Below are 13,718 nucleotides of genomic sequence, written 5' to 3' on the forward strand. Positions count from 1 at the left end.
GGCTCTCTGAGGTAGGCGGGAATGGAAGGGGGAGATGTGTCTCACTCGTGTCCAGCTATGTCTCTCAATCTTGTTCCATCGGTCAGGCCCTTATATGACTTCGGTCAGGGGTTAGGAGGCCATCCACAGGTAAATGGGGTTGGTGTCATTTCCCTATGTGCGTGCATCATTTATGAATCAGTGCCAGGTGTTCATGCCCAGTGTTCTTTCCCTTAATCTGCATCATTGGTTCTATTCTGCCTCCGGCCATACTTAATCGCCTCACAACCTCGTGTCTGGAAATAAAGGGCTCCGCAAAGCCAGTGTCAAGAGAAAGTGGGAGATATATGCAGAGTACAAATAATGGATTAAGGAAGGGGCCAATATTCCTTTCACCTTTCCTTGTTAGGGAGTGCTAAAATATACTGTTTTATTTTTCAGATTTAAATTAAGCGTTTGGTGGCTTGGATGCTTGGGGAGATGTAGCAACTCCCTGCCCAAGTTGACATCTCGCATCTTCAGTTGGGTGCAAATGTCTACTAAATCAAGGATTCAGCTGACAAATGCTTTATATTACTCTAACTTCCTCATTAACGGCACTCATGTATATTTATTAACCTAAATCTCTTTGCGTCATATGAGATATTTGAAAAACTTACTTGATAAAGAATTCAATATTTTACGTTAGTCGCAGAATAAAAAAAAAAGGGTTTTAAACTTAGATTACTGTTACTTTAAAACAGGAACATTTACAACTATAAGAAAGTTACTGTAAATATTAAAATACACTTACTTTAATTGACCTCCTTAAGGTAAATCTCAAAAGAAATATGAGTAAATTATCAAAAGTATTAAAATGTGATAAATCATAAGCTACTGTTATTTTGAAACACGATCAGTTACAAATATAAGAAAATTATTGTAAATGTTAAATACAATAACTGCAAGTGATTTCCTGAAGGTAAATCTTAAAATAATCACGCGCTTAACTTTCAGTAGTTGTTACAAAGACATGGAGTTAGTTTGTCTTGATGAGGTGTTACATTGAAGTACACACGGTCTTCGTTAGGTGTCGCCATGTTACTTAAGTCGACGGCACAGTGCCAGCCGCGGCACAGAGGTCAAGGGTGCTCATGAGAAGGAAGCTAAGTACAGTGAAAGACAGACAAATATGTAAAGTACACGATCGTTTCGAGTTACGGACTCAGGATTTAAATTCCAAGGGGAATACCAAAGAAGACAACTGATAATGTTAGAGAAAAGTGATGATTAAAATGCCGAAATGATACTCTTTAGCATATGAAAATGGCTTAGGTTAAGTCCTTTGCCCAAGGGGCTTCAAAGCAGTCAAAGGACACGACTCCGCTGGCAGGATTATCTGCCAACATCTAGGATAATGGCACTGTGCCAAGGAGTCACTTATATGATAATACTTAATGGTTTTGGGCGTATATGATATTAAAATGTATCATGCATTTATAGGCATGAGAGGGAAGTCATAGAACTTATGAATCTGAAATGTCTGTCAGTGTGCACTCTGCATTGGCAGAGCGGGAAGTAAAGTAAAATTTGCGCCTTGGTAAGATGTGAATTAAATGCGGGGGCTTCAAAGGGAAAAGAGAGGAAGAAAAACAAAGGAAAATGTTAGAGGAAGAGAGTAACATACAGGATTGTAAGGAAAAGAAACAGGCGAAGACTCGGGCATTCACCTTCTGGATAGAGGGGCCAAAGAACTTTGTAGGATAAAAGGGTGGCACTGTGCCAGATTTGCACTGGTGCCAGGAGAGCTCAGCAACTCTCTTTAAACTACCTAACATTACCCTGCCCATGATTTCTGTTTCAGATCTCTTTAGGTTGATGGTTCTCCTTGGTAGGGAAATCAGTCGAACTGAGCCTGGGACATTGGAATACCACCTGCGTCAGCTTTTTTGGTGGCCAAAGCAGGGATATTCATTGCAGTTCAGCGAGTTCATTGGCCATTTGAGACACAGCAGGATCCTTACTCATGGTCATGTCCGTGGGGGACCGGGAAAGCGGGGAAGAGGACGCTGTGGACGTGATAGGCTTGCAGGTTACCATGACCAGCTCAGGCACGGGTTGCGAGGCCGCACCTTCGGTTGAGCTTCAGCGGTGGTCGGAAAAATCCATCTCTCTTACTGGGACTGGTAGCAGAGCCAAGCCGGGAGAAGAGAGGGGATGCTGATTGGGATCTCTTGAATGGAGATTGGGGCATGCTCTGGCACTGGCACTAAGGCAGGGTCAGGCACTATTATTTGATTTGGAATGTGCTTGTCGTTTGGGATGAGTGAAGCTTGGCACTCCTCAGTGCACATAAGTGGCACTGAAACTGGGGCAGGGCCTGGCACCAGAATGGGATCTGGAATCGATTTTGATGGAGGTGGCCACTGCACATCGTACTCGGGTGGCACTGGCAGTGGAATGAATGCAGGTGTTTGAGGCTTATTCATGCCTAATGAATGATTTGAAGGATTTGGACCCCTGGATGGCTGTAACTTAGATGGGAATTGGAAGTCCTTTCCCGGGAGGATGTCATAACTTCCAAGAATATAGCTTGCTACTGCAAGGTTGCAGATTTTGGATCTATGAGGTCTTGTGACTCTCAACTGAACAGTAGGGAGTATTATTTTAAATTGAGTGATACCCTCAATTGTGATGAGTTTATGTCGGTTAATGTTAGCTCCATAGGGAACTTTGTCTTTCCTTATGAGGGAAATTTGTACGCTGGAGTCATCAAATGCCTTGACTGGGCGTGCGGGGTAGCTACCTTGAGAAGGTGCCACATACATGGGACCCTCGGCTGGAGGGCCCAAGGACTTTGGATTTGTAACTGCCAAGGTGATGGTGGAAGTACTTGATTTATTATTAGGGCATTTTGCCCATGTGGGTGAGTGGCCATAAACTTTGCAAGCTGTGCAATAGCTCTGGCTGTAATCTCTTCGTGGCACTGCCCCTGTGGAGGGTGCAGGCTTCTTAGCTGGTAGATTACTGGGAGAGGGTTTGAAAGGTGCTGTGGCCGGTGCCTGGGGCTTGCTTCGCACTGCTCTGTGGAATGTCCGGCTTTCTTGCAGAACCCACTTACAACAGGCTTCTGCGGGTGCCCATTCTTGGGTAGAGGGGTGCCAGAGGTGAAAGAAGGAGGGCATATTTTGCGTCCCAATGAGCTTGCATGGGTGTAATGGGTGTCCCACATGTCAGCAAGGCGACATCACTTCGCTAGAGTTGTGGGCGCTTTCTTGCAAACATGGGTTACTAGGGCGGAAGAGGCGTGATATAAAAAGTTTTCAATCTTGAACTGCTCGATAATGTCCTCGGCAGTGGAGACTCCCAGGGACTCTAGCCATTTAGAGAGGGCCCTATCTGACTGATACACCCAGTCAGACCAGGTCTGTCCTGCTTCTTTTATTTGGCCTCTCCAGCATCTTCTCTAGCATTCGGGAGTGATCTCGTATGCCTTTGTGATCACCTGGCGCACTTCCACCATTTCCCTTGATCCGCCTCAGCAATTAGACCCTTTCCTTTAAGGAATTTTCCCAAGAGTAGGGAGACTTTGGCAGGAGCGAGTGGTATGTGCTAAGGACCCTTTCTGCCCGATTGAGCCACACCTTGGGCTCAGCATCAGTCTACTTGGGCATAAAGGTATGAGCCTGAGTGAAGGCGGATGCGCCAGGGGCTGGAGAGGAGCTGATAGTGCCAATTTGGGCCATCTGGAGCTCATGGGCCCGCTGCTTTTCCTCCTTTTCGATCCTATCTTTTTTTTCTTGTTCTTCGCTTGCAAGTCTGTCCAGCCTATCTTGCTCTTCCTTTGTAAGTATATCTCTCCTATCTTACTCTTCCTTCTTCACCTTTCTTTCTTGTTCTTCCTTCTCCTTTTTCTCTTGTTCTTCCTTCTTCTCCTTTCTCTCTTGTTCTTCCTTCTTCTTTTTTCTCTTGTTCTTCCTTCTTCTCCTTTCTCTCTTTCCTGCCATTCTGCACCTCTTTCCGCTTTGGCATCATCTACTTTCTCTTGGACCCAGTCCCTCAGGGCTTGTCCTGACAGTCCCGTGTCCTTTCCAGCGGACATATAGAACTTGAAGTCCTCATTTTGCTGGGTTCTGGATGTCGTAGACATCTTGAGGTAACTCTTATATGGGCGTGACCCTTTAGATAATCAGTATGTCTAAAAGACTCAGGGCTGTTCGTGATGAACAGATTCAGTATGTTGGAAGAGACTCAATAATGTTTAAAATGAACAGAGTCGGGGTGTCTGAATACGACTCAATGTGTCTAAAAGACTCAGTTGTTTGTGATGAATGAATTTCAATATGTCTGAAAAAGATCTAGTTGTTCGTGATGAACGAATTTTAATATGCCTGAAAAAGACGTAGTTGTTCGTGAGGAATGAATTTTAATGTCTCGAAAGACATAAATTGGATTTTATTTCACGCACAGACTTGGCCAGCTATAGCATGAAGGTTGTTTTTTTTGTTTTGATTCACCTTGTAGGATGTGATTTGTTCGCAGGGAACTGACTTTTGATTTTTGTCTCGTAGGGCGTGGTTTCAGATTCACGCTCGGACTTGGCCGGCTATAGCATGACTCTTAAGGCTTGGTTCGGGGGACGTTTGCCCACTCCTGAGAATTTTCCTTTTTTGGTTTCGCCTCGTAGGGCATGGATTTGTTCGCTGGGAACTGGTTTGGTTTTGTTCTGGAGGATGTAGGAAGTTTGGTTTTATTTCGCGCACGGACAAGGCCTGCTAGAGCGTTAATTTGGGTTTGGTTTGGGGAGCATTTGCCTGTTCCCGAGAAATTGGTTTTTCTTGTGATAAGAGAAAAAAATTTCCTTTTAGGGGAGTCCCGATATGGGTTACGTTCGGGAACTCAGTGAGCATCATAATACTATTAAGAATAATAACCTCAACAATAAATAAAAAAAAGGATGTAGCATGAACCTTTAATAAAAGGAATAATGCTTTGAGAGACACTGGAATACTGGCGCAGAGGAGGCAAGGTTTATTTACTGATACAAACTGGTGAGTTAGAAACCAGCCGTTTTAGAAGTACACTTCTACATATTTTTATAGGAGTGATAAATTTCATCACCGAGAGGTGGATAAGTCACAAAGTAATATTATTTGTAAGTGACAATGATAAATGTGTGTATTTTGCCACCAATAATAAGAGCCTTTTCCTCCAACCTAACGTAAGTTCAAAACTTAATTCTACCATGCACGGGCGCTGTTTGCCTAAGTTCATGTGCATACGAAATTACATTTCCCTATTTTAGCCTACCTCGCACATGACCAGAAAAGGGTATGTTTGCTCAGGTGGATAACCACTTGGGTTTGTGTCTGGTACGCACCTGGCCAAAGGACAATGACCAGCGTGGGAATTTTTCTGAAACTGACCCTGCTTATACAAACATATTATCCCACTTAGGTTTATTTAGTGGAATCCAAATATAAAAAGTTTCTCTTAGGCTTAACCAAAGTTACACTGGGAATGACGTGAAGACCACATGGTCACAGCAGACTTTAAGCAAAATGAAAGATAACAAACAAATAAACAAAAGAAAAAAAAAGGTTCCTTACACTTATGAATGAAATAGTGGGCAGTTATTGAATGGAAATGCTTTAAAATGAAATAGAATTTATCCTGCGCAGTGCTGTACGGAGGAATGTGTACAAACAAATATGAAGCACTTTTATTAGCTCACGTGGCCTGAATAAATTTTATGCCTTTTCTGAGATTTTACTCTGTAATGAGGAATTATGCATTTGCCTAATGGATTCCTAACTGCCAGAGAGAGAGAGAGAGAGAGAGAGAGAGATTAAACTCTTGAGCTCCAGTGATATGGACATTTGTTGGCTGACCCACATGGGATCTAACATATGCGTAGCTAGAATTTCAAGATGACAAATTGTCTGGACAACACAGGGAGGAAATACACACCCTATTTCCTTTTTTTAATGCTTCTTAATTCCCTAGCTTGCCTACATGAAAAAAACATGCAAGCCCTCATGCAGGGGCTATCAAATCTTGTGTAACAGATGCCAACCCTCTCTTCTCGATGACTGGATTACATGCACGTGCCTAACGTTTTCTTATTGCTATTCTAACATTAAATAAAAATACTCACTGTGTGGAACTCCTTGACTGTGCACTTGCAGATTTTACACTAAAGGTTCGCTTCTTTGTCTCGCATTCAGCCTAGCTTCGCTAGTCGCTGATACTGCAAGTTGCAAGGGGGGAAGGTTCAATTCTGCAACATTGCTTACAAGATCTAAGGCTTATTCGCCAATTTTACGATTTAACCTGGGGAAATGCTGATCATGAGGCAGTTATAGACTCTAAATGAATGATTTCGTTACTTACCTCGATATTTGTACAAGATCGGACTGCTGCTGTTTCAGTAAATCGTAAAAAACAAGGAAAAGGGGGAATTTAACTGAGCTAAGGGCTCTACTCACAAGGTAGTTGTGAGTAAACACGTTAGGGTAAGTTTAAGATTATGTGTATTTACAGTAAATGAACTATCAGAAGATGACATGAACTAATCAGACAGGCAAGGCCTGAGAGGTTAATTATAACTGGGAACACTTGAAGGTATATCCGTTGGTGTGATGATGCTGATACAAGGCACAGTTGAGAGATTTGCATGGGTAACAAGCCTTATGTAAACGGAGAGATTTACGGTTTAAATCCAATAAGGACACAGTAAAATATGTACAGGACAAGGCAAGCACAGAGGGTGCCAAGGAAGCCTTAAACACTCAATTTTATGTAATTATTCAAACACAGGCATTTACATAACACTGCCCTAACAAGGCAAGGTTAATAAGGAAATACTGGCACTTAGAAATGAAAATAGACAATTTAGTACAATGAGAAGTATGACTGAATGGAAGAACCTTTGTAACAGATCACTTGTTCCATTGGTCACGCCCTTATATGACTTCGGTCAGGGGTTAGGAGGCCATCCACAGGTAGATGGGGTTTGGTGTCATTTCCCTATGCGCATGCATCATTTATGTATCAGTGCCAGGTGTTTGTACCCGGTGTTCTTTCTCTTAATCTGCACCACCGTCTCTGTTCTACCACCAGCCATACTTAATCTCCTCACAACCTCGTGTCTGGAAACAAAGTGCTCCGCAAAGTCACAGAGTCAAGAGAAAGTGGGAGGGATATACAGAGTACAATTAATGGATTAAGGGAGGGGCCAGTATTCCTTTCGTCCTTCCTTGTCAGGGAGTGCTAAAATGAACTGTGTTTAATTTTTCAGCTTTAAATTAAGCGTTTGGTGGCTTGGATGGTTGGGAAGGTGCAGTTATATATATACTTTTATGAGCAGGGTTAACTCTTGCTCATAAAATGGCCACCCCCATGTAAATGAAGTGCAAATGGCTGCCCATATAGTATACCCCTCTCATTTTTTCCTTCTTGTATTATTCCTCCGCTGCCACCATTCTCTTGTTCATTATAGGTTGCTGTGAGAGGGAGCTGCTACAAGGATTGCATTCGGCACCATAAGTGGTAGCCATATTGGACCCTGAGGCTCTCCAGTCTTGCCATGAGTCGGGTGCGCCATGACTGAGTTCGTTCTCAGATATGTTTTGGCTTTGATAGCGAGCGGACGTCCACTGTTCTCGCTTGCCCATTCCACAGGTCCGTCAACCTGTGCCCCGTGTATTTGGGCTTTAGTTCAGGATGCCCATATGCTGGATTGTTCTGTTGGACTCCTACAGTAAGCCTAAGACAACTCGAGTATTTTGGCAGCCTGTTTTTCCTCCTACTGAAATATTTCTCAACTTTTAACGAACCCCTCCAAGTAAATTCCATGCTCCACCACATGTATATCTCTCTATTCATCTCAGTAAACACTCCTTTGGCTCCCTAGTCCAGCATTTTCTCAGCCACGGCCACCATCATTAACATGCTAGTTGGTTCCAATTTGTGAGCAGTGTGATATAAGTGAGTTCTGATTGGCTGTGCCATTTGTGGCCACGGTGATAGTAAATCCTTATCACTTCAGTTTCATGGTATTAGGGCTTCAACTCTCGCCAGTCCTATTGTTAATTCAACACATATCTCTTTGTTAAGAACCGAGGTTTTCGGCCCTTAAGAAAAACACAGGATCTTTATAGATGGAAAAAATATTGGGGCTGCTCTGGCTAATCGACAGCTCGCACACACAAAGAAGGAGGAATAACAAAAATACAGGAAATGGTTATAAAAATAGATTTATTAATATTAAACTTAATAATCTTAAATAAAGAAAACCATAACAAAATGAGCCAGGTCCGGGCCACGAAACACAAAAATAAAGCAGTATTACTTTATATAAAAAAAGAAGTACCAGCAGCAGTCGATACAAAAAAAAAGCCATCTCCAGCGAAGTCCACCAACTAACGACAACAGGCTGTATTATCACGACGTCCTGCTGCCGTCTCGCCAAAATACAAAGGACACGGGGCCACTGCACCCGAGCCAAAACTGCCGACAAGGTCTCCACCTGCGGCCAACAAACAACCATCTTCGTTGGTGCGCTACTCCAGTCTGGGCCCAAACACCGGCTGCCCAAGAAACGTCCTCAAAGTCGAACTGCTGCTGGTACTCAAAAGTTCTCTTCCCCAAGAGAACAACCTGTTCGCTTCTGCTGCCCGAACCTGACTAAAAGTTGGCGCCACGCCACCACAGACGTCAACAATCCTGCGAAAATAAGAGGAGGGGAGAGGATTAGCCAAATAAATAAACAGGTAACTACCGTACCGCCCATAGAACAACCAAAGATCCTAACACCTTCCCCCCCGACAGAAAAAAAAAAAATTACAAAATTTTTTTTTTTTCCAAAATAACCAACCTCCTCCTCCAATGTGGTGAAAACTCTGACAACCAGAGCAGAGCCAATCCTGTCACGGTCGCCAATGTTAAGAACCGAGGTTTTCGGCCCTTAAGAAAAACACAGGATCTTTATAGATGGAAAAAATATTGGGGCTGCTCTGGCTAATCGACAGCTCGCACACACAAAGAAGGAGGAATAACAAAAATACAGGAAATGGTTATAAAAATAGATTTATTAATATTAAACTTAATAATCTTAAATAAAAAAACCATAACAAAATGAGCCAGGTCCGGGCCACGAAACACAAAAAATAAAGCAGTATTACTTTATATAAAAAAAGAAGTACCAGCAGCAGTCGATACAAAAAAAAAAAAGCCATCTCCAGCGAAGTCCACCAACTAACGACAACAGGCCGTATTATCACGACGTCCTGCTGCCGTCTCGCCAAAATACAAAGGACACGGGGCCACTGCACCCGAGCCAAAACTGCCGACAAGGTCTCCACCTGCGGCCAACAAACAACCATCTTCGTTGGTGCGCTGCTCCAGTCTGGGCCCAAACACCGGCTGCCCAAGAAACGTCCTCAAAGTCGAACTGCTGCTGGTACTCAAAAGTTCTCTTCCCCAAGAGAACAACCTGTTCGCTACTGCTGCCCGAACCTGACTAAAAGTTGGCGCCACGCCACCACAGACGTCAACAATCCTGCGAAAATAAGAGGGGAGGGGAGAGGATTAGCCAAATAAATAAACAGGTAACTACCGTACCGCCCATAGAACAACCAAAGATCCTAACACTCTTTGAGAGGGATACCCTTATTGTGAGTGAAATCGGGAAATCTCAGCTTGCCCTTTCATTCGTCATCTGAATCCATCCATGTGTAGCAGGACAAGGAATTTCATCTTTTGTAGCACCGTCAATTACGTGTCTTTATGATCTCTTATTAATCATATGTGCCCCTAGTTATAATTAATTTGTAAACTTTTGTTATTAATTATTCAGTAAATGTAATTCATCATTAACTGAGTATAATTGCTGTAATGGCCTCATCATTTAGAGACCAGCAGGTTCCAAATAGTAACATGAAATGGGACTGGAATGACTGATGGACAGTGAGACAAATGAAGGGGGAGGGCACTGAACAAAACAAATAAATAATCTTAAAATTAATTTATTTACAAAATATACAGGTGAGTCAGGTTCAGAAACATAACCAATCAAATAAACATTGAACTTCAAAAAAAAAGAGTCAGTAAAATAAAAATGCTCAAAACAACCATTGAACAATACACAACACTAGAGTAATAAACAATACCCAGGCAGCAAAACTATTTACATAAATAACAAACAGGCAGCATAAATATAAAAACAAGCAGCACAAAACATAATACAAAAGCAGTATAATCAATAATACTCGAGCAGCATAATACATAACACACAAGCGGCAAAATTAATAACACCAAAAAAACAGACAATCTCAGTAGGGATGTCGAGACATTCCCAGCTGTTGACGGGGATGAAAAACACAGACAAACACCATGAAGCCACCGAAACAGCAACTGGCTGTAAAACAGGAACAAGTCCACCAAACAGATGACCACGGCTGAGTCTTCGAGACAGCATGTTTGCTGTTAAACAGGAACCAATCCTCTCAACAGGATAACACGGTTGTGTCATCTGAACATCCTCCCACTGCCAACGCCAACAGGTAAATAATACCTGCTGTCCATCCAAATAACACTCTTTGCTGCTCTGCTGCCGAGACTCTGACACTCTGCCTCTCTGAACCTGACTGACGCTGTCGAAGACAAGGCGACAGTCATACACCAAGGGAACAGTCGGCAAACGATTGTCCCATCAAAGCAATGCTAAACCTCACATTACGTCTTGCAGTAAATTGACTAAATTAATAATTAACTGAGTGTAATTACGTCTTGCAGTAACTTGACTAAAAAGAATACCTAGTGTTAGTAATCATCTTCTTTCCATTTTTCTCACTTGTGTTTGTTTCACTGTTAGAGATTTCATACCATTCCGTTGCCAAGGCCAAGGCTGGCAAGTAACAATATATATATAATATATATATATATATATATGTGTGTGTGTGTGTGTGTGTGTGTGTGTGTGTACATATACATACATATATATATATATATATATATATATATATATATATATATATAACGTGGGTTCCATTATTCGTTTTCAAAATATGTCATTTGTTAAGTTACTCATCAAATCAGATTTCAATAACGATACATAATTATCATATAATTTAAATTGAATGAGAGATATATTCATTCATTTCGGTATCAACCAACCTAGTTTGGTGAAATCTTAAAATATAATAAATTCTAGAGCGCTACCACCGCAATACTTTCCATGGCATTTTTACCCACGAATTCGAATTTCGAAATAGAAATCTCAATAGGTCTCGGGTCTCGGAATTAGAACAATTTGTCCTTATTTCTCAGACGCTTTCTCCGAAGTCATATTTCCCCTGGGAAAGGGGAGAACGCATGACCCATGCTCGAAATAGGTAGAAGACCCTGGATGCGTAGGTGGTTCCTCCTCCTCAGCCGGGAAAGATTTCTCCCAGTATTTTCCTCCGGTTCTTGTTTTCCTGTATTCAGGTATTGACATTTTAATATACATACATACTTATATATGTATATATGTGCATTCGTATATATTTAAATATATATATATATATATATATATATATATATATATATATATATATATATATATATATATATATATATATATATATATATATATATATATATATGTGTGTGTGTGTGTGTGTGTGTGTGTGTGTGTGTGTGTGTGTATACACAAATATATATAGATACTTTTTGGGGGTATGAGGTTGTTAGCCCTAAACCCTTCCATCCCATCTGTGATTCATTGCTTGAGTCAGAAGGACACAATGGTTTTTCCTTCGGGAATCAGTCTCAAAGGTGTTTCTTCCTCAAAGGACGATTGATTTCAGGTCTCTCGTTTTAAAGTGAGCCCTCGCTCTCTCTCTCTCTCTTTCTCTCTCTCTCTCTCACATACGCACACTGTCAAGTCAACATGTACATGTGTCCTTTGTCACTGATACAAGACCAAATCAACGCAGCACAAAAAACAGCTCAGTTGGTTGCACCTGTGCTTCACATTGTGGTCGGCCAGAATTGAGTCCCGCACATTGCTTGACAGATTTCACCGTCAACACGACCTTACCGTTCCTGTTAGCAAGGGATAGGGTTTGAGTGGTTGACAGGTTCACCTTCTGAGCCATCAGTCCTGTTTACCCTGGTCGTAGCTTAGGTGGGGAGGGGGCTGGCTACCAGTAAATCTGTAAGTCCCACTCAGACTAGTTGGGTTACACGGTCGTTGCTAAATGTTTAACATTTTTTAACTGTTTTCTATTGTCTGCTGGTTGGGCACGTCCAGAGACACACTCAGATCTTTTATAACTTTCAACACTTTACCAGGCTTACGATCTTTTCTTATGGCAACTGCCTGTGCTGGCATAAGCTAGCTTAATCTGAAACAGGTCAACACCAATCGGTTTCATTGTCTTCATGGGTTTTGATAATAATCATATATTATTTATTCGTGCAACACTGATGATATAAATTAGCAGGTTAAATAGCACACTGGTTTGTTTTTCAGTGAATCAGAATTTTTTAATATATTAAAGTCAGAAGTTCGGTCGAATTAGGCATAGAAACAGGATGATTAGGTTTAGAGCATATTTTTTATAAATGAAATCCCACCGTGAACGTTGTATGTATGTTTATTGGACTATAATCCCTTCTCCATAGCTATATTTTTTGCCAGTCCCTCGTATATTTCTCCATTTTTCACTCTCTCAGCCATTTCCTCTTTCGCACCTGCCATACGCTGCAAAGCTTTCATCAGTTTCTGGTACAGTTTTCATAGCACAGTACACACACACACACACACACACACACACACACACACACACACACACACACACACACACACACACACATATATATATATATATATATATATATATATATATATATATATATATATATATATATATATATATATATATATATATATATATATATTCCTTGATCGCGTCATTTACGGCAATTATCTCGTGAAGCCCGCTACGTTAAACGCAACTGAGTCGCTCCTGCAAGAATCGCGAATACTCCAGCGGCGTACTCCGCCTAATATTGTCCTAATGGAACGATAATTTCTAATTACAGGTACCGACGGCGGCGGCTAATTGCCTTCATGGCAGAGTAATTGCATTTGTGGCCTCCGCGCATGGTCTTGCCGCATTGGGCGTGTGACCTTATGTCATGGTTGATTGTACTGTAGTAGGTCTTGGTATCCAAAATAAGGGTGTGTACTGCACACACACACACACACACACACACACACACACTCACATATGTATATTATATATATGCAGTTATTATTGAATATCAGCATAAGTTCAGCGTTAACAATTTCATGGCATAAATTTTCGATTTTATGTAGCATTCTCTTGTGTTATTGTCTGCTACTGTTCTGTAAAAAAAATTATTTCGTATTTCAATTCCCATTATTGTCTTATATTGATATTTTTTATTCTTATTGCTCACTTTTGTATCTGGTTTAATTACAAACTATAAGTACTCATTCTGATATCAAGCATAAGTAACGTCATAAATATTTTACTTTACAAACACCAACAGGTGTACTGGTTCCTGACTGGCTACTGCGCTCTTCAGTTAAGCTAAATGTCCCGTCCTGACGCCAGATTTCCGTTTACGGTAATCATTCTACTATTGTAGCTGGCTTTGACTACCATTATTGAATTGTTTATGATACTATAACTGCGTCTCATATGGCTACTACTTGGCTTTATTGTTTAATGGTTTTTATTATT

The 13,718-nt window shown here is 41.3% G+C and overlaps 1 protein-coding gene across 1 annotated transcript in view; it reads right to left on the minus strand.

Annotated features, from left to right (window-relative positions):
* LOC136844023 (DNA ligase 1-like) overlaps window positions 1-3,965 on the minus strand; it is a 15,145-nt gene extending 11,180 nt beyond the window's left edge. Inside the window, exons 1-2 of the mRNA XM_067113036.1 lie at window positions 3,829-3,965; window positions 2,721-3,042 (exon numbers count right to left, since the gene is read on the minus strand). Of these exons, the coding sequence (XP_066969137.1) occupies window positions 2,721-3,042; window positions 3,829-3,965 (459 nt within the window). The remainder of the gene's footprint in view (window positions 1-2,720; window positions 3,043-3,828) is intronic.
* Between the last annotated feature and the right edge of the window lie 9,753 nt (window positions 3,966-13,718).

This window comes from Macrobrachium rosenbergii, chromosome 12 (genome assembly GCF_040412425.1).
Source record: "Macrobrachium rosenbergii isolate ZJJX-2024 chromosome 12, ASM4041242v1, whole genome shotgun sequence".
NCBI classification, from domain to species: domain Eukaryota; kingdom Metazoa; phylum Arthropoda; class Malacostraca; order Decapoda; family Palaemonidae; genus Macrobrachium; species Macrobrachium rosenbergii.